The sequence below is a fragment of the Paramormyrops kingsleyae genome, chromosome 5 (assembly GCF_048594095.1).
Source record: "Paramormyrops kingsleyae isolate MSU_618 chromosome 5, PKINGS_0.4, whole genome shotgun sequence".
Lineage (NCBI taxonomy): Eukaryota > Metazoa > Chordata > Actinopteri > Osteoglossiformes > Mormyridae > Paramormyrops > Paramormyrops kingsleyae.
Window position 1 is genome coordinate 32329187 of NC_132801.1, and position 21967 is coordinate 32351153.

The 21967-nt window shown below is 42.8% G+C and overlaps 1 protein-coding gene across 1 annotated transcript in view; it reads left to right on the top strand.

The window, feature by feature from the left end:
- Window positions 1-10764: 10764 nt before the first annotated feature.
- LOC111841952 (BAI1-associated protein 3) overlaps window positions 10765-21967 on the top strand; it is a 51460-nt gene continuing 40257 nt past the window's right edge. The window contains 3 exon segments of the mRNA XM_072712808.1: window positions 10765-10818; window positions 11040-11120; window positions 12123-12230. Of these exon segments, the coding sequence (XP_072568909.1) occupies window positions 10765-10818; window positions 11040-11120; window positions 12123-12230 (243 nt within the window).

Below are 21967 nucleotides of genomic sequence, written 5' to 3' on the forward strand. Positions count from 1 at the left end.
AAACTTGTATCATTTTTGCAGATATTTTAGTATAATTGGTGAAAGGAAAGTATGGAATGCTCATGGTCTAGGACAGGGTTATTCAACTCACGGTCCTCGGGGTCCGAGCACTGCTGGTTTTCCAGCCTTCCTTTACCTGTCAGTCAGGTGTGAAGCCTCTGACCAATCAGAATCAGTAATTATTAAACTACCTGGGGGAACTGAAAACACGGGCTGGATTTGGAATCGAGGTCCAGAGTTGAAGAACCCTGGTCTAGGAGGTGTGAGTTGGGACAGACGGTCCCCCTTAGTAGATTTTGCCACATGGGGGTCCTTCAGAGTTGATTTTGGAACCCCTATACATTGTTGGACCATCTGAATCTTCCAAGGTATCCATGCCCCTCCGACATCCCTGGTTTGGATTTGAAGTTGTAGTTTTGATCATTTTAGCTGACATTATCGACTTTTTTTTCCCTTCATTTTACATGTTGTATTCTGCTTTTGTGGCACCTCAGTTAGTATGCAGAAAGTTAATATATGTTTGATCAGCTGCGCTTTGCCTTCTAATGATGCGTCAGTTGTGGATTTCCTGTTGGGATTCCATGAATCCCCTTGTGCCTCTAGAAAGTCCCTTCCAATGCATTTCCTGATTTTGTCGCAGGGTAACAACATTGGCATTAAATAGAATTTGGCACAGTGTAGACCAGATAGGGAGTGTGTGTAGGTATTGTCAAATGCATCATAATGGACGCCTAGTCAGAGTGCAACTATACTATAATATTTTACATAATTTTTCTTTTAGGAGGTTTACTAAACCTCTGTGACCCTGAATAGGGTGAGCAGTTACAGAAGATGGATGGGTTTATTAAACATCTTTTGGCAAACAAAATATTTTCATTGTGTTATCTCCAAAGATTTTAATGTACTAAAACCACAGCAATTATTTTGTTTGCCATAGTATTAACTGTATACATTCTTAAACAATTTAGAGAGAGGGGTGGACTAACTTCTCAGGGACCCTAGGCTGACATGGGTGCCAGCGGTTAAATTTACAGGTCAGGGTGAGGGTAGGAGTGCTGTCGATATAATTTGCACTGGCAGATCGATTGGCCAAATTTAATAACTTTAACCATTCTCTTTTTTGCCATGACCCTAGGCCAGGGGGGCCCAAATCCAGTCCTGAAGGGCCAGAGCCCTGCACAATTTTTTGGGTTTCCCCTCATTTAACACACATGATTTAACTCGTTTTGCAAATTACCACACAGCTCATGAGAAAGTACTAAGCTACACAGGGCTCCGGTCCTCCAAGAAAGCCTTTGCTTTACTCTGGCTGAGGCTAAGGTTTAGCCTTGAATTTGTGCATATATTTGTTTAATTCTGTTCTCTTCACATCTTCGGGGTGTTTTGCAAACCAAATTTGTGGGTAGGCACCATTTCAAAACCACACACGAGACATAAAAAATACACATAAACAGATATTAATGTTCTTGGAATTTTATGTAGCTATTGTATATTCAAACGTCCAACCGATGTGTGAGTTGTGAATATCGCGTTGTGACGGCTTGTTGAGGATGTGTAGCGTTATCGGTAGAAGATGCGAATGAGGAGGGATGGGGGAAGAGATGCAATCTGATGGAGGAAGCTCGCTCATTGGTCAGATTACCCGGGGAATGCTGCCTACTCTTACCTATACCTGTACTGACGCAAACGCAGTTGCACTCACTCTGGACTCCTTTGTCTGCTGCTGTTTCTATATTAATTACAGATTTATTTATTTTTTTGCTTTAATGAATAAATATATATTGTCTAATTATAATAATCTATAATATATATGATAATCTAATTATAATATATTCTAAAACCTAACCCTAATGTCCAAAGGTATACTCTCTTTAGCAATGAAAACATTATACGTATTATAATAAATTAGAAAGAACCTTTAAACTTCATGAATGTGGACATCCTAACACTGACATTCCTCACATCTTTCCATGCATGTGTATTTCTCACCCCTTTTTGCTGCCTGCAGAAGTTCTTGCTGTCCCTCAATGAATGCTTTAAACTCCAAACATGATCATTTAACCTGCTTTTCCTTCATATTTAACTGAAATCTTGGATGGACACAAAACACGAGTGTCAAAGGACACAAAGCAGTCTTTTTTTCATTAGATAACTTAAGCCAAACATAAGGACTGTCCAATAAGAAGGTCGCTTATCTGTCCTATTGGACAGTTTTCACGTTTGAAAGTTATCCAGCTAACTGGAAAAATTCTACTTCGTGCAATATCGCCTAAGTTTCTTTGGTTGTCCCTTATCCATTCAGAAAAGTTTTCTTTTCGCCCCCTCTGAGTTGTACGTTGAAAATTTTCACATGCATGCAGGGACGGATTACGGACCGGGCCAGCGGGGCCGCTGCTCAGGGGCCCTTGGGGTGCAGGGGGCCTGTGGGGCCCCTAGCCCAAAACAATTTGCAACGCTTATCAACAATGTATTTTCGTTTGTGTATTTTAGAGGGCCTACATTCTTTGATCCTCTGCCTACAAGGGCCCCTGACCCTTTAGGGCCTCTGATGGAAACATGGAGGGAGCGCATTTGGCTGCCAAGGGCCCTTGAATTGTGGTGGTTGTGGTAGTGGTGCTGGTGGTGGTGGTGGTGGGGGGGGGACCCTCGCGAATGTTTTGCCCAGGGGCCCACACAACCCATAATCCGTCCCTGCATGCATGGATGTGGATGCGCGCGGCAGACCAACAGCCAGCGCAGTCGCTAGGCAATAAGGTAAGCTTGGTTTTTCTGCTACCAATCAAATAAAAGTATAGACATGGGCAGTCATGCCTTTTTCACCCGTTTTTAACCATTTACGGACACTGGGCAAGATATATAAACATAACCAAAAAGAATAATGGTAGGATACCATCGATATTCTAAATTAGAAAAATCTAAATTTTCACAAAAAAAAAAATGTACAGTTGTTCAAAAAGGAAATCAATCTCGGGAAAAGCGGGACAGGTGGCAATCCTAAATAAACCGCATGTATGAGCGCAAATTACGGGGTAGTTGTAACCTCCAATAATCAAAACCGGCTAATATAACCCCATCCCCACTAATCACGTCTTCCCCTAAATAGATGGAGACCTCAACCCAAGCAATGTTCAAACCAAAGTTATGCCCCTAACCGCCTGGAAATGTTCAGCTTTAAAAAGTTCATTCTATTGCTTCTCCACGAAGTGTCGGTCATGCGGGTTCTTTGAAAGTGGTGTCACTTCAAGTCATGACAAAATACCATCTGCTAATAATTTAATACTTAAAACCTGCAATGTATTCCCATCACCTGCTGAAGTTGCTACTGCTTATAAAATATCAGAACTAAGAAGATCATTCTTCCTTGTGGCTTTGGGCTGTATTGGCGGTCACAGAAACTGGGTAATTGTGTACACACGCTTTGTACATCTCTGCTCTGGGTAAAAAAATTGTCATATAGAAGTTTTATTTTTTTATCCTTAACGAATCCTGTTAAATAATGAATAATGTAAAGTAATGTCAAACTCATTCAAATAGTCAAATACAGTAAATGCCTCTTGGTATTGGTTTATGGAGACTGACGCCCGTCGCCTGCAGTATAGGAAAGGTGCTGCCCCCCCCCCCCCCCCGATTACCGTGTACGGCGTTTTCCTGGATCATTTTTTTGTCTAAGGATGGGAAAAACTGCAGGATTGTCCGTCAGCCTGTAATGAAATAAAACGAGCGGGCAACAACAAAATCAACTAGACAAGCAAGGAAACACACCCAAAAAGCAATTTGCGCCAGCTAATAATTACTTATTAACAGGTAGGCTATGTGTTTTTAATTCCAAGCTTTAGGCCTATATGATAATTAGGTAGATCGAAGTAAGAATTAAATGTATTTTATTGGTATATGTCTAAATGCAGGGTTGACAACTTTTGTCAGCTGGCTGGAGTGAGATTTTCAATTTTGTCTGCACACATGCACACAGCTTTATTACCTTGTAAATACCCTGTACGGTTTGCAAACTACCCCAACACTTTTGATGTAGTTAATTTTAGGTTTGTAATGGATTAATATAGATTTGCCGTAAGATTTCTTCCGTGAGCGTGACACTGAGAGTCTGTGTGTGCTTGCTTTTACGCTTGATTTTCTGAATATTTATGTAGCCTACATGTTTTTGCATTATTGTGCATCATTTAAATAATGCATAATAATACAAGAAAATATGCATTTGAAAATTACAGAAATATTTTCTGCCTACTTTCAACTGTTCTTACTGTCGATATAATCGAACTATTTAAGTAATATACAACAGATTGTTATTAAATTCCGGAATACGGTATAAGCCATATAGCTCGTGTTCTGTTGCTAGATATTCGTAGAATGCTGAATTCAAGATAGTTAACTTTTATTTACGCTTCAGAATTCCGAACATTTAGAGCAAACTGAAAAATAAAAGATAATTTATGCTCAGAATTTTGGCAGTGGCATCTAAAAACAGAATTTAAGGATTTGGTTGAACATAATCATGGTGTAATATTTTCTACCCAAACATCTTCTAATCCCCTCCTGGAGCCGACACCTTATCGTGGTGGAGGGGTTTGCGTGTTCCAGTGATCCCAGGAGCTAAGTTGCCCGGGGCTTTATGCCCCTGGTAGGGTCACCCAAGGCAAACAGGTCCTGGGTGAGGAACCAGACGAAGTGCGGCACAAAAGACCCCTTATGAAGAAAAACAATATGGACACACGTTTTACCTTGCCTGGACGCGGGTCACCGGGCCCCCCCCCCCTGGAGCCAAGCCTGGGGGTGGCCAGGCCTATACCCATGGGGCCTGGTCGGGCACAGCCCGAACAAGGCACGTGGGTCCCCCCTCCAATGGGCTCACCACCTGTACGTGCCATAGGGGTCAGGTGCAGTGTGAGTTGGGCAGTGACCAAAGGCGGGGACCTTGGCGGTCCGATCCTCGGCTGCAGAAGCTAGCTCTAGGGACATGGAATGTCACATCTCTGATGGGGAAGGAGCCTGAGCTGGTGTGCGAGGTTGTGAAGTTCCGGCTAGATATAGTCGGGCTCACCTCGACGCACAGCTTGGGCTCTGGAACCAGTCTCCTCGAAGGGGGTTGGACCCTCTTCCACTCTGGAGTTGCCTGCGGGGAGAGGCGCCGAGTGGGGGTGGGCATACTTATTGCCCCCTGGCTGGGCACCTGTACATTGGGGTTAACCGCAGTGGACGAGAGGGTAGCCTCCCTTCGCCTTCGGGTGGGGGGACGGGTTCTGATTGTTGTTTGCGCTTGTGCACCAAGCGGCAGTTCAGAATACCCACCCTTTTTGGAGTAATTGGAAGGGGTGTTGGAGAACGCTCCTCCTGGGGACTCTCTTGTTCTGCTGGGGGACTTCAATGCTCACGTGGGCAATGACAGTGAGACCTGGAGGGGCGTGATTGGGAGGAACGGCCCCCCCGATCTGAACCCGAGTGGTGTTCTGTTGTTGGACTTCTGTGCTCGTCACGGATTGTCCATAATGAACACCATGTTCAGGCATAAGGGTGTTCATATGTGCACTTGGCACCAGGACACCCTAGGCCGCAGTTCAATGATCAAGTTTGTAGTCGTGTCATCGGACTTGCGGCCGCATGTCTTGGACACTCGGGTGAAGAGAGGGGCGGAGCTGTCAACTGATCACTACCTGGTGGTTGGTTGGCTCCGCTGGTGGTGAAGGAAGCCGGCCAGGCCTGGCAGGCCCAAGCGTCCCTCAACCTGGGACGTTTTGGATCGGTGGAAGGAGTACTTCGAAGACCTCCTCAATCCCACCGACACGCCTTCCAATGTGGAAGCAGAGTATGGGGACTTGGGTGTGGACTCCCCTATCCCCCGAGCCCCGGGGGTGGATGAGATCCGCCCGGAGTTCCTTAAGGCTCTGGATGCTGTGGGGCTGTCCTGGTTGACACGCATCTGCAGGGTTGGACTCCGTCAGGGCTGCCCTTTGTCACCAATGCTGTTCATAGTTTTTATGGACAGAATTTCTAGGCACAGCCAGGGCGTTGAGGGTGTTGGTGACCTCAGGATTAGGTCTCTGCTTTTTGCAGATGATGTGGTTCTGTTGGTCTCATCGGACTGTGACCTTCAGCTCTCGCTGGGACAGTTCGCAGCCGAGTGTGAAGCGGCTGGGTTGAGAATCAGCACCTCCAAATCCGAGACCATGGTCCTCAGCCGGAAAAGGGTAGAATGCTCTCTCCGGGTCGGGGATGGGGTCCTTCCCCAAGTGGATGAGTTTAAGTATCTCGGGGTCTTGTTCACGAGTGGGGGGACGATGGAGCGGGTGATCGACAGGCGGATCGGTGCGGCGTCCACAGTGATGCGGGCACTGCATCGGTCTGTCATGGTAAAGAAGGAGCTGAGTCAAAAGGCGAAGCTCTCGATTTACCAGTCGATCTACGTTCCTACTCTCACCTATGGTCACGAGTTGTGGGTAGTGACCGAAAGAACGAGATCGCGAGTGCAAGCAGCTAAAATGAGTTTCCTCCGCAGGGTGGCTGGGCTCTCCCTTAGAGATAGGGTGAGGAGCTCAGTCATTCGGGAGGGACTCAGAGTAGAGCCGCTGCTCCTCCGCATTGAGAGGAGTCAGATGAGGTGGCTCGGGCATCTGGTCAGGATGCCTCCTGGACGCCTCCCTGGTGAGGTATTCCGGGCATGTCCCACTGGGAGGAGGCCCCGGGGAAGACCCAGGACACGCTGGAGGGACTTTGTCTCTCGGCTGGCCTGGGAACGCCTCGGGATTCCGCCAGAGGAGCTGGATGAAGTGGCCGGGGAGAGGGAAGTCTGGGTTTCCCTGCTGAGACTGCTGCCCCCGCGACCCAACCTCGGATAAGCGGGAGATAATGTGGATGGATGGATGGACATCTTCTAATCATTTATTCACTTATCAATCTTTAAAAAAAAAAAAAAAAAACAATTACTAAAATGCTTATGTTGCACAAAGAACTATGCATTCACTATGTGCATTTGAATTCATTTTTTGATATGCGGAATAGATCTCAAACATTGGCTAATATGAGACCCAATTAAAATGTCTCCTGCTACCCGTGTACACCTGTAGATAGTTTAGCTATCATTAAAATTTTAATGAAAAAAATATCAAAAATGAGATTCCATTCCTGTGTGAGGGGTTTATATCCTGTTTACCAGCTGGTGAAGAAAGCTGGCATCTTCATCTAGGTCAGGATTCCCCATTTCCCGTCCTGGGCTGCCAGAATCCAACACATACCATCTGAACCTGCTTGTAATTAGTTGTGGTGACTTTTCAGAAAGCGATCGATTTTAGCGAATAACGAACAAAATTGTGAACGACGTAAGTACGTTATATGGTTGTCACACCAAACATAAGCAAAAAAAAAAACAAAAAAAAAAAACAGAAACTGATCAGAAAATCAATGAAAGCACACCAAAGCAACCATAATTAAGACTATAATAAATCAACCTATTTGTTGAAAAATCCATGAATGAGCTAACGTACTACTTTAGTTAGAAAGGTTTTCTGGAAACGTGTGCTATTTAATGATTTATGTTAAGTACGAGATAATGAACTAGTGTTACGAACATTTCTGGAAAGCCACCCCTGCTCTGTTTGAGCAGAGAAATCTGCAAATTGTGTTGGGATATGGCCCTCCAGGACTGGAACTGTGGAATCCTGATCTGACTTGGTTTTAAGTAGTAGTTTTTGATAATAATACCTTTAGAATGTTACTCTGAATGATGTTACTCTGAATGAGTCAAATGCCTGATTGAAAGGAAATGATGCATGTCGTGGTGTTTCTACAGAAATATGGACTATGCGAGGGAAGACACTTTAGTTCAGCCACTGAGTGATAAGAAGCATGTGCTGTTGCTTAAAAGTTAATGCAAATTGGGAGCAGAAAGTAAATCTTTCATCTTGCCCCTTCATCCATTATAATAGCTAAAAATGGAATATAGCTACATTTCTTCCAGGTACAATAGTTCCTCCAATAATACTCTCTATGGAGAGCAAGATGTGATATTTGGAAACTATCAGATGTCCTCATGGGAATGAGTACACAGCAACTGTTCTGTTGGGTGTAACTGAGAGGATGTGGTTCTGCTACTGGTGTGTAAACAGGCACTCCGGACAAGTCAGACTGAAGCTTTGTGATGGAAGTTAGCTCTCCCTCTGCATCTCGGTGATATCTGTTTAATCAGACTGATGTTGTGCTGCCTTGATGAGGGCAGAGCTCACATGGTCAATGCATGCTCCCATCCCCAAACCCCACTACAGGTAGCCCTGTAACATGGCCTCGGAGTTAGGGGGTGGTGTTATGAGGCACAGGGAGCCATCGACCACATACCACTTTGAGGGACCTACTAACAGGTGAGTCTCAACTGACTGCCCCGGAGCCTTGGTGCACAACCAGTGATTTTCCAGCCGATCATCTATTGACTTGGGGCATAACACCAAAACTAAGTGGTGTAGAAGATGGATGGAGAAAGCAATTAACTATCTGTAGTTACATTGCATCAGGACACGAAACACGAAAATTAAAAAATTTTAAAAAACGTCTTTCAGGTGAATGTGCCTGCAGCTGCATAAAAAGCATGTTAATGTTTAGATTATGTGGAAAATTATGAAGGACCATGATCAGACAATGTCCAATTTTCAGTATTAGCCGGGAAAAGAGGAAACAGCCCCTGCAGATGTCTCCCTCACATCCCTCTTTCATGCTGAGTGCCTCTTTAAGGTCCTGGAAGCTGTTTGTTCGTTTAATTAGTAGAATGTTTCCTTTCAGACAGCACTAATGCCTCTGGTGGTTGTCTCTTTACGATTTGCAAGTGAATAGATGTTCTATAAGAATACGCAGGGCGATAAAAGCTATTTTGCTGCATAAAAAACAGATTTTGATTGCTCCTGGAAATCATGGAAACATTTAAGGTTCTGTAACCTCACACAGCTGCACTTGGACATGCAGTAACTGAGGACAATGCCTGTACTGCTATGCCGTTCACATATAGGATTCATATAGGGCAGACTGCAAGACATGGTTGGGAATTGTGCAGATGCATAAGCATTTTAATAAAACTTCTCCAGTCTGCTACATTTTAGCCAGGTTTTACATTTTCCTGTTAAGGTTAATAATCATTTAAACAATTAAACATCATTTAAATGTTCAAAATGAAAACGTTATCAAGAACGAATGCAAATACATATCCCTTTTCTCCAGCCTAGCAGCTCAGTCTGATTACATTTAAAACATCTTTAAAATGGTGTAAAAGAGTGATGCAATTGAACAGCGACAGTTTATTATTCTCCATGAGGAAACATTCTTTTCACCTACCTCATCTGGCTCTTACAGCAAGCTTGGGCATTAGGTCATTCCACAGACATGTGACTATTCTGCCAAGGCTGGGACTCAAACCAGCAACCTTCTGATAGCAACCACTGAGGCTTAGCTTGCTTAGCCAAGCACCACTTTTGGGATGATGCCCCAAACAGAGTATATAAAGCACCCCCCCACCCCACCCACAGCAAACCAAACATGGCATAAACATTTTTAGAATTTGGTGATCAGTGGTCATTGTTAACACACCCAGTACACTACAACGAAATGTGTCCTCTGCATTTAACCCATATTTGATGCACCCTGGGGAGCAGTGCCTTGCTCAGAATAATATCTTGCTCAGGGTCTGGTCAGGGTTTCTAACCAGCAGTCTTTGACTTACAAGTGCGCTTCCCTAACCATTAAGCCACCATTGCCCAAATATCACACCAATCTCTGCTCTCCATGGTTTACCTCTGCAGCCTGGTTCCAACACTGCTATGGTTCTCAGCATTGCATCTCTAATTTGACCTCTTTCTTTTCACAATTATAACTGTGCCTTAATTATACAACTAGCCAGACTCATGTATCTTTATTAATGTTGTTTTTGTATTGCATTGAAATTGGCTGAAATCCTTTTAAGCAATGGACTGAAAGGGATTACATTCAGCGCCATCAGAACACACATCCAGACACTTGTTGGGGGGGACTGTCACTGGTTGACTTGGGTCACATTGAGTGCTACTCAGCACGCTTTGTATCATTTATGCTAATGTGGGCCAGAGACAGGACCAATAAATCTATTATGGGCTCTGGTTTCTCATCTAACCAGGCTGTGAGCAAACTGTGTCACTACGGCTCTGTTTACACTTGCTTTAAAATGCAGCTGGGTGATTGGATTACAAGTGCAAATGAGCACCAAGACACATTGTGATCCGATCCCTCAAACCGAGGTGGTCTGGGATGCATTTGACCGCATATCATTTGTGATGTAAATGCTAATGCATCCTGATGTGTCCCTTACAAGCACATCACAATAACTGCGTGCCAGGCAGTAGTGAAGTCTGAACACGAGGGTTCAGCTGGACACCTTGGAGATACTTGATAGACACAGGTGTATCTATCTCAGCTGTCAACTTATGATCCAATTGGTCAAGATGCATGTTAAAACCAAGTGTAAACAGGGCCTTTGAAAAAAGCTGCAGATCATTCTGTTACTGTATTTTGATAATAACAAATGTAAAATACAACCAAGCAGTAATGTAAAGGGCCCAGTCAAACAGTATTTGCAATTGTACTCAAACAAATAGGTTTAGACCTTCCCTGAGTGGTCCAAGAAGCAACATAGTGACATAACCAAGACTGCATCTGCAATATATGTGTAAAGTAAGAATGCACACGGTAATTTATGTACCTTTTATGTATCACAGTATAGATGGAGCAGACTTTTTTGAACGCATGAGCAGCATCCTGCTGAAACAGCAGAGTGTTTTGCATGCTGTTCATTGCGAGGTAAGAAAGATGCACAACTGCAAGCTGTTATTTCTGCTTATAGGATCTATTAGTTATGAACTATTTAGTTTTACTCTATTTTCTGTACAATGGGCAGTCTGAGAGTGACTGTGCCATCCAAAATCAACTTAAAATTATTCCACATCAATTTGCTTGGTTAATGGTAAGCGAATCTGAATCTGTGATTTTGTTTTGTTCTGTGATTCTTTGCTTTTATGTAGCTTCAAGGACCAAATGACATCACTCTGCCTCCAGAGACTACAGATGCTTTTCATATTCCAGGAAAACCCAACAGGAAAGAGGTAAATGGACCATTATATCAGCCATTTGAAGTAGACAGAACTAATATGCACAGAATATTAATTTTGCAATAGGAAATTATAACTCTAAAAACTAGATCTCAGAAGAGTTGGAGTTCTATGTGTTTTGTTATTTAAGTCTGTGAAACTCTAGGCCCTATTTAACGTTCGAAAGCACACAGAGTGAAGCGAATGTATATTTCTTAAAAATATCTTGATGTACACATTAATGATCTTTCACATTATAATCTTTTTATTTTTTAATCTTTGCATGCTTGCTTCTCCGTGTCCCTGTCTGTGTGTAACAAACAGTGTACACATGCTGTGCACATGCCTAAGTAGGCACCATGGTACTATCTTGATAACGCACCCTTTAAATAACAGTGAAATACTGCGCCATTGCGTCTTGACCAGGGCTGTGTCTGAATTCAGGGGCTGCACTCTTCTAAGGCTGCATTCGATGACCAAACGTGTCACAGCAGCGCGACAAGCCTGTGCCATTTGGATGGGCCCTTCAAATGTGCTCTACAGCCCGACCTCCTTTAGCCAAGTCACAAAGGACCCACCCGATGGATGCTATCCCCCGATTTGGTCATAGCTCAGCTTTTTATTGGTCAAAAGCACAATCGATTTTCACTGCCTCAAGATAGCAGTCTGCAAACAATACACATGACTCATTTTACACCTCATTTTAAGACCGACGTGGCCAGGGATGCTCAGATGAGCGCAGGTACATTTGCTATTTAAACCACATGGGCACTGGACAGGAAAATGAAAACTGCATTGGGCTCATGATAGCAATGACACTTGCATTTTGTCTGGTGCTTCTATGTGCCGGATATAAAATAGGCCTCTCTGTCTCTTGTGTTGATGTAAACCAATAAAATGAAGACATGAGACCATTGGATATTGCATGTTTTACAGTATCATCATAATTGAACAGTATGCTACTATTGTATAGTATCAATTTTACTGGCATCTAATGTCTGGTTTTAATGTCCTTAGTTGGACCTCCTGTATGAGGAGGCAATCTACACGGTGGTGAATAAGGTTGGAGAGCCATTCCCGAACTATGAGACCAATGAAGGGGACCTCTTCAGGTATTTGCAAAAGGTAAGTAGGGAGCATGCACTGATACAGTGACTTGCTGCACCCACTACATGACAAACCACCTCAAGGATGAGAACCTGAGTGCAGCCATGCAGCAGGCGATACCTCAGCACCACACTAGTCCAAATGGACCAGTGTGAGTTTTTTTTCCAGTGGCTGGAGTACCGATCCTGCCTTCAACCCCCCCAATTTCCCTGTAAGTTGGAGGACCTCCTTGTACATTAATATCATACCCAGGACAAAGCAATTGCAGGTTAACCCTTAGGAGTCGGCGGACCCGCCGGCGGGGACACTTGCATTTTTTTCTGGTAACCGTGAAAAGAACTTAAAATGCGTCGTCATGTTTGATCATACACGTAAGTGTAGTACATCATTTTAATCTGTAAATGGTCTACTTTTATTCATGTACAGTATGCTCACAATATCCACGAAATATTGTGCTTTTGTAAACAGGGTGCGCTTTCAGCTGTCTCAGTCTCCGCGAAAATCTTTTTGAAACACGTCACTAAAATGAACTGAAACTCCGCGAATACTGCACAGACAGACATGAGAAATATATCTATAGAAAGCTTAAAGTGTCTACTTTTAAATAAAGCAATGTAAATTAAAAATAAATATTTTCAGTTTATGTAATTCATGTGAAACCAAGGAGAGGCACAGAATTTCTGTCGCACTTCATTATCTGCTAATGACCCGAGGCAGGGCACGCCCACAGCCATTCACACGGAAAACAGTCCGGGCAGCATGCGTATAAGGCCACGCCCACCGGTTTAAAAACACATACAGTCTAATGGTGCGTTCGTTTTTCTCTCGGATCTCGGAAATTCTGAGTTGAGTGACATTATGGTGCGTTCGACTATTTCTCTCCAAGTCGGAACTCGGATGAAAACGTTACGAAACGTCAAGAAAAACGTCGCTTCCCGTCGGAAACAAGCCTCTTTTATGACGTTGAAGTCGGACAAGATTTGCCCCAAGAGCCTGTCACTTACCAGCCAATCAAAAAAAAAGAAAGGGCCTACACAATAGCCAATCAGAAAATAGTACTATTGTATCTGGGTAAAATACAACACAACAACCAATGAAAAGGCATCCTGTGGAATGTCACTCTTGCCTGTCTTCAAAACTTGACAGCCCTGGGGTAAGTTATTAAGTCTTATATAACTCTTATTTTGATTATATTAAACTAATATTAGTAAATATTTTCCTCACTTCAGCTAGCTTTTGTCAGCTTATGTGAAACATTGGCTTTCAATGCCATTTACATAGGTTAGTGTAGCATGTAGATAACTCTGCTAACATGCTGCCTTATGTAGCAAACATGTTGTTTCCTGGTGGCTAAGATAATGCCTTATGGAGTCTTCAGATGTTTGTAAATGTTCTAATGTATTTCACCTCGTTTTGGATAGCTTTAGATTATGGTTGCTAATATATATTTGGCTCCGTTTTGATTAGCCTATAATACTGCTATCGGTAATGTTATTTAGCACAAACATTTCGGGTGTAAACATTTTTTTATTTATTTGTTTGTAGGAATGTGTCTGCATCACCCTTGCCTTCACCAGCACCTCACATCGGGACATGCATGCTAAATAAACCACAAACCAAGAAATATGTTTCTGTCCTCAAATTATTTTCTTGTAGCACTTTCCTCTGTCCCATACCTGACTGAAAGGGGTAATTATACAGCTCATTATGCAGGTCTTTGTCTTCTCTGGTGTGAACTACAGCATTATTCATGAGCATTCCCACCTCCTCGCATATGGCCTTTCTAAACAAAAAGTGTCTTAGAAAATTTAAATGAATGTATTGTTTTCTGTAAATGAGTGAGTGACATGATTGTCACATCATTTTGAAGTAAAACCTCTACACTACAAGATCCAGGTCACAAAAGTCTTGTACACAAATGTGTACAATGTTATCAGACTTTAGACATTTATATGTTTATAAGTAACTGAAAAATGCACAAATGTCAGGACATGTCAGAATCTCTTCAGGGCTCCAAAACACCTTCAGACTCCTAAGGGGTAACAGTTAATTCATTTTTAAGAAGCAGACCTATAGAACCTATTAACCTACCTTTCAAACGTATTCTAAGTGTGCTTATAAACAATAAGTAAACATTCGTAAGTATGTTATTGAGAACTCATTAACCAGCCTTTGTCAGGATTGGTACAGTACTGTCCAAGCCGGGTCCTTGTGTCTCTTCCCTGTTTGCCCAGTAGGTGTTGCTGGCCATCCTGTTCTCTGTCATTCAGTCCTTTACCCCTGTGTGTTCATTCTGCTTCATTATTACCGCATAGCTCAGTGGGCTGAGTGTGTGGCTCAGAGAACCTGTTGGGTGTGAGTTTGAACCATGCTTAGGTCTGGTCTCTCCTGTTTCATTTTTATGGTCTTTTATTCTCTGTGTTTGTAGTTTTGGATTTTCATTCCCTAGTGTTTGGGAGGGTTCTGTCTCAGTTTTTCCACAAGCAGTTTGCCCTCCTCATGCTCTGTTCTAGTTTGCATCTATTTTTGGATTCTGTGATTAATGGAAGATAAAAAAAAAAAATCACTACCTCTATTACTAATCAGCCGACCAGTGTTTCTTACTGGAAATATTTGATGAAGTGCTTGGAAATGATTCAGATCGAGACTCCGTAACGTAATGTTTGTTTCTTTAATAGGCAGGAAAGAAGCAAAAGCAACAGTGTCCCCGTCCCAAGGTAGTGACTAACCCAACAAAATAAATACAAGAGTTTATATACCTTTTTCAAGCTTACTTAAAAAGCATATAATTTGGCTGCTTCTTTGAAAAGCTATTCACCTATCAAAAACCTCATTAACAATGATTGGTTAATACTTCAAGAGGTATGTCAATTACAATTAGTTGCTACCTCAAGAGGCACATCACATATATAGTTGTCTTGGTTACCCCCTTAGTTACCATATCCCATAATTATCACGTGACCTCAATCTCTCCAGCGCACCTGTCTTGTCTCAGCTCACCCTGCACCATCTGACCTCCTAGTACTTCCTCCCTCATGGGTTGTCACAAACCCACCCACTGTTCAATCTATTCCCCATAGCTAAATATCATTGTTGCTATGTCATCTTAAGCTTATATATTCCTTATGCATACAAAATCTTCTGCATTATCAGAGCCTGTCATATTGCAATACATGATCAATAACTTTGGCTTCCTCTTTTGCAGCAAGCATCTTCTAGTCAAATCTGTTCCCTCTTCTTGTACATACTACGTCTCCCTTAACCTCAGCCAGTTATTCTTGTCTTGACAGACTCCTGAATTCTTCTTGTCTGTATTTGCTAGTCCAGTTGCCCCAATGTCGTCTGGTCACCAGTGACTTAACTTACGATACGTGTCAAAAAACAACCCACAACCTGGACCCCTCTGAAAAGAAGCACGTACACACAGTTCTCTTGCCTACCCAATGCGCCTCTCTCCCATCCTAACCCAGCAGTTCACCTTCCATAGTGTGCTTATAAACAATAAGTAACCATTCATAAGCATATTATTAAGAACCCATTAACCTGCTTTATAAACATTTGTAAATCATTTGTAAGTGTGCTTATAAACAATAAGAAATCAATCGTAAGCATATTAAGAACCCATTAACCTGCCTTACAAGCATTTATAAACCTTTTGTATGTTTGCTTATAAAAATATGTAAACATTTTTTAGGATATTATTCATTCATTTTCCAACCTGCTTTATCCTACTGGGTTGCGGGGGGTCTGGAGCCTATCCTGGAAGCAATGGGCACGAGGCAGGGAACAACCCTGGACAGGGGGCCAGCCTATTGCAGGGCATACTCACACACCATTCATTCACACATACACACCCATGGGCAATTTACTAACTCCAATTAGCCTCAGCATGTCTTTGGACTGTGGGGGGAAACCGGAGTACCCGGAGAAAACCCCACGACGACACGGGGAGAACATGCAAACTCCACACACATGTAACCCAGGCGGAGACTCGAACCTGGGTCCCAGAGGTGTGAGGCAACAGTGGTAACCACTGCACCACCATGTTGCCCCTGTTAGGATATTATTAGTTACATAAATGTTAAAAAGCAGACCTTAATGTAAAGTGTTACTGTACCTTCTCTTTTACTTTCTTTCCAAACCTCCTTCTGTGACTTGATCTAAGGTACCTGGTAGATCTTTACACTAAAACTCTCTGACCAGAATACAGTACATCCAGCGTGCATCCTCATAAAACTTATAAGCAAAGCAGACTCAATTAATAATATACCATTTACATGAGTAACTCAACCATGTGTCTGAGTGGGCTGGGCTTTTCCACAAGGTTCAATCCTAGAAACTGCCTGTTTTCCAACTTAATCAAGGGTGAAACATGATGGGTTCTCTCTCCTGTTCAGAACACAGCCCTTGATAGCATCTTTGATCACCTGGAAAAGCAAAAAGGGACACTGAGGCATATGATTGAGGAAGCAAATTCTCTGCTCTCACTGGTCAAAAAGAGTAACGCCAACCTCACAAGGAATGGCTGTGTTGCAGCTCATAAGAAATACATATCCTTAGCATTCTTAGGAGTTTTAGTTAACAGGTAAAACTAAGTCTGGGAAGATGTTTACAGGTACGGGGAGAAGATGGAACTCAACAGACCTCAATGTTGTTCAGAGTATTGAACTCCATGAGGTCATGCAGTCGAGCAAAGGCTTCATTGGAGTAGCAGAAGTTCCTCAACGTGGAATAGGTGTTTTGTGGGTCATCAAATATCTTGAAATCACCAAATTGCTTCTCTTCTTCATTCTTTCGAGGCACACCTGAACAAAAGCATCAGCAGGATTGCTTAGTACTGGGCAACAAAATATTATACAGTGGTACCTCAGTTCTCGAACTCATTAGAACTCGAATTTCTTAAAAGTCGAACCAACCAGTTTGAAAAAAAATACCTAGAACTAGATATGAATCACAGAAGTCGAACTGTGAACACCGACTTAAGATAAATTGTATGCTTGGGGAAATGAGTCACGTCGCACGTCTCTCAGCGGAAACAAAGGGTAACGCTTCAGTCTCAGTCTCGAATTAGCTGTGATAGCATCATGCATGTTTATACTAGCTGAATACATATATTTAGACAGTAAAAATACATTGACAATGATAGACAGTAACAGTAATTATTATTATATAATAATACATTTAAAAATAAAGATTTCTTTATCATTTTAATATTAATAATAAACCATTAATACATTTAATTATAATATTGTCATGCCGAGCGGAGACGGAACGGAGACAAAGGCGCAGAAGTCAGGGTATTGGGGAATACGGGATTAATTACCGGTAAGGCAAGCAAAACAAGACGGACAATACCATGACCAGACTGGGGAAACAAACTGAAACGCGGACTAAATAAGCAGAACTAATGACAACAACTAGAAACAGCTGATCGCATGGGGCTAACGAGGGGGCGTGGTACACGGAAGGAGCGGACGATCGGGGCAGGACACATTGTTTTTTAACTTTACAAATTGTTTCGATACATTTATTTTCTTACTTTACAAATTACTGTTTTGATACTGTTTAGATGTGTTTAGTACAGTATATGCTCTTCTTGTTTTATTCGGTTCATTTTGTTTTTAAATGCTAAAAAAAAACATATTTAGGTGTAATTTTCTGGGGTCCAGGAACCAATTAATTGGTTTTCCATTATTTCTTATGGGGAAAATTTGATCAGAACTCGAACTTTTTAGGATTCGATCCAGAGTTCTGAACGGATTAAGTTCAAGTTCTGAGGTACCACTGTATTTACAAAATCAGCTAATTCATTAGGTTTAAAAATACATTTTGTTCATTAGTCATTCTTGCTGTGACCTTTATTTGACAAAAAATTGCTTTAACAGTCCATTTTGTCATTCGTGTCTTAATGTGACTGCATGTGGCTGCATCCATTCATCCAGCTGTACCAGGCACATAGCCACAGGGTAATATTATGGGCTTGAATCCCCCCCCCTTTGAGATTTGTTGGCTTTCAAACAGGCACGTAGCTAGGTAGTAAAATAAGTTAGCATCCCTGTTCTTTCTGACAGTACATGTCATGTTCACCAGGGCACAGACTGGGGAAGCAGGAACAAGACTGGAGGATTCGGGGGAAAAATGGGTTTATTAGGAGGAAGACAAATCAGGAACATGGACCAGAGGACAGACTGCATGTCAGTGACCGGACTGGGGAAACATACTCTAACACGGACTTAAATACACAGGACTAATCAACATGACTCAAAACAGCTGGTAACATGGGGATTCCACACGAAGTAAATGAGGGGGCGTGGCACACGGGAGGATCGGAGGACCGGGGCATGACAATACAGTTTGATTTATATGTTAAACAGAATAAAAATACTAATTTTGTGATGACTGGTGTGCGGGGAAGCAGGCGAGAGAGCCGTGAATGCGATCAAATGGGGTTTATTTCGGATAGAACAGCAAACAGGGGAGCACACAGCAAACTCACGTCACTGACAGACCTGGGGAAAACAGACTGAGATGCGGACTAAATACACAGGACAAGCCGAAAATAACAGGCAACAGGTGATCACAATCAGGAAGTAACACAAGGTAACGAGGGGGGCGTGGCACACAGGAGGATCGGACGAGCAGGTCATGATAAATATAATGTTATAAAATACTGTTTTTCATAACTTGATCAATTTCATGATTATGCTGTTGTGGAGAAAAAAATGCCTGCATTTTCAATAAGATATTCAGTTAAACATAAAAGCAAAGTAAGCATCAAATACATAATCTAGAAAATTATTGAAAGTGGACCTATTATGCTCATTTTCACTATTGATAATTTTATTTTTGAGGTCTGCTGGAATAGATTTACATTTTTCGATGTTCCAAAAACATTACTTTTCTCATACTGTATCTCTCTATTCACCTACTATCTGAAATGCTCTGGTAGACCTTTAAGTCACACCCCTGATGAGCCCAGTATGTTCTGATTGGTCAGCTTGCCTTACACGTTCTGCCCCTCTCCTGCAGTCTGCAGACGGATTCTTTCAGATAAGTGACCAATAAGGATTGTGTTACAAGGTGACTTCACCATATCATAGAAGTAAGGGCAGAAATTCCAGCGAGGTTTTTCAGGCAGATTACAGAAGACTGGTGTTACTCCCTTTGGCATGTACTTTGGGTCTCAAGACTTTGGAGACTGTTTAGATGCACATAAAGCCATATAGCACACTAAATGAAAGGGACAAACTTAAAAATCATAAAAGCTTAAATTAACAAAACTATTTTAACAACAATGTCATGTTCCATTTCTGTCTGGCCTGTTGTGTTCCTGTTTGGCCAGAAGAGACACCCAGTAGACATCTCTTCTGGCCATCTTGCCTCCTTCCATTCATTTTTATCCCCATGCTTAGTATATAAGTTCCCGCTTGTGTTAGTGTGCTAATCCAGTTATTCTCCATGTCCATTGGTGTTTCTTCTGCTTTTCTGCCCTGCTCCTCAGTCTTAGCTTAGCCCAAGGGCCCTCCTGGGTTGGACCCCTTGTTGTCTTGTGTGTTGCTCTCTCCTGGTTTGGATTGCTACTCACAATCAATCCCCTTAGTACACCTAAAGGCTGCATTTTGAATCACTCTTGCCCTCCAATGTGACAGAATGACTGGACTCCAACAATCCAGTGGCCTATATCTCCACTCCAGCTTCTGAGCCTCTATTTGACCACATTCCGGGGGTCCAGTAACTCTTAGGATAGAGGAAGGAACTAGTGTGCTTTGAACCATTTGCGGCAAAGGTGCTATCTAAACCCTGTATTCTGGCTTTGTGCTTCTCGACTCACACCAGCACTGGAACCGTGCGTCCTCACTGTGGAAGTTGCTGGAGGCTACTGCACTACTCTGACTGATAGGAGAAAAGATGGAAGTAGTGACCCCAATCATGGATCCTCAGGAGGTATTATGGATCATGAATGCCCTTGGGGTGGTACAGCGGCTGGTTGAGATGTCTCCATTTCCCGATCCTGAGGAGCCATGTCTCCAGTATCTGGTCTTGAACACCCCACATCTCTAGTTCCTGGTTCTGAGAAGCCCACGGTGGTGCCTCACTCTCTGCCCATTGCGATAGTAGAGTTGGATGTCTCGAGACCGGTCTTGGTCTCGAGACCGGTCTCAAGACCACTTTTATGCTGTCTTGGTCTTGTCACAGTCTCGACGGTCTATGGTCTTGTCTTGGCCTCGGATCCCTCGGTCTTGTCTTGGTCTCGCTGTCTTGGTCTTGCTGTCTCAGATCGACATAGTGGTCGGAAGATTTGGAGCAAAAAATATCCATGACACACAACATAGCGTTCGATAATGCAACATTATTATTATTTCGCCTTTCGCGCCCTTCAAATGCAACCAATCAATGACATACATGCATTTTGTTGTGATTCAGACATTGGCGCTCATCCAATCAAAATATGCGTTATATGCGCAAAATAAGTGTAGCGCTAGTTAAACGTTAGTTAAATGTGTAATCACATGCCACTGCAGACATCAAGATGTCAGAATCTTTTAAGCACTTGTCCTTATTCTTATTAATGCACAATTTGATGTGCAGTTTGTATTGGTATATAGTATTTGTAGTTTGCATTTGATTCATGTGACGTGTGCGCATGTCTTTGTATTATTTGATTAGAGTATTTTACTTAAAATGGTGTTGTTTGACTAAATAAGTGTGACCATTGACTTTTAAATAACATCTGCATATCGCGTTGTGTTGACTTAACAGGCCTAATCCATTTCAGGGAAGTTGATATCATACAGTGTCATTTTGCTAGTACTACTACAATGGGACATGATGCAATTTCAAGTTTATAATTGTTCAATTTGATGTTACAATTTCATCTACAAATTAAGTATATTTGAAATCGGTTACATATTTCCCATCCTTTAGACAGTTGTTAGAGGTGTTAGCTGTTTTGTCAGATGACTTTGGGACCAGTCAGTACCTGTCATGTCAGTCCTCAACAGCACACAAAAGTTAAGGGAGTCCTTTTTTTTCGGTCTCAGTCTCGGTCTTGGTCTCGTCTCGACTTTGTCTTGGTCTTGAGTCGGTCTGTCTTGGTCTTATCTTGGTCTCAATACCCTCTGGTCTTGGTAGTGTCTTGGTCTTGGTTTAGGCGGTCTTGACTATAAGTCTAGTCGATAGCATCAGACACATTCGCTGTTGTTTTGCCTGCAGTTTCGGTGTCCAGCCCAGAGGAGGCTGCTCCTCCCGAGTCTCCAATGTTTGCTGTCATTGAGCTGCTAGAATTGGCCTCGCCCACTGCCATCCTGCAGCTATAGTTGGCTTTGCCTATTTCCACAGTGCCTGACACTCTGGCTGCTTTGCCTGCACCCAATTCTCTGGCTGCTTTGCCAGTCCCAAGCTTCCAACCCACTCCACCTGCTCCTGAATGTCCGGCTGCTCCACCTGCATCCAACACTCTACCACCCTCTGTCTTCACAGCCTCCCAGCCATGCCACCAGCATCTGACTGCCCAGCCTGTTCGGTCAGTCTGCTGGCCTCTAACTGCCTGCCTACACGTGCCATGCCAACCTAGCCTCACTAGATCCTGTGTCTCCAATGCCAGTAGTGCTGCTGGCTCTGCTGGCACCCATTTCTCTGGCTGCTGCATCCACAGTGCCTCCAAAGCACCCATTCCAAGCCCTGAGGAGACCCTGTTGCCTGTTCCAGGACCTGACGAAGCCGCATCAGCTGCTTTTCCATTATCTGCTTTAGTG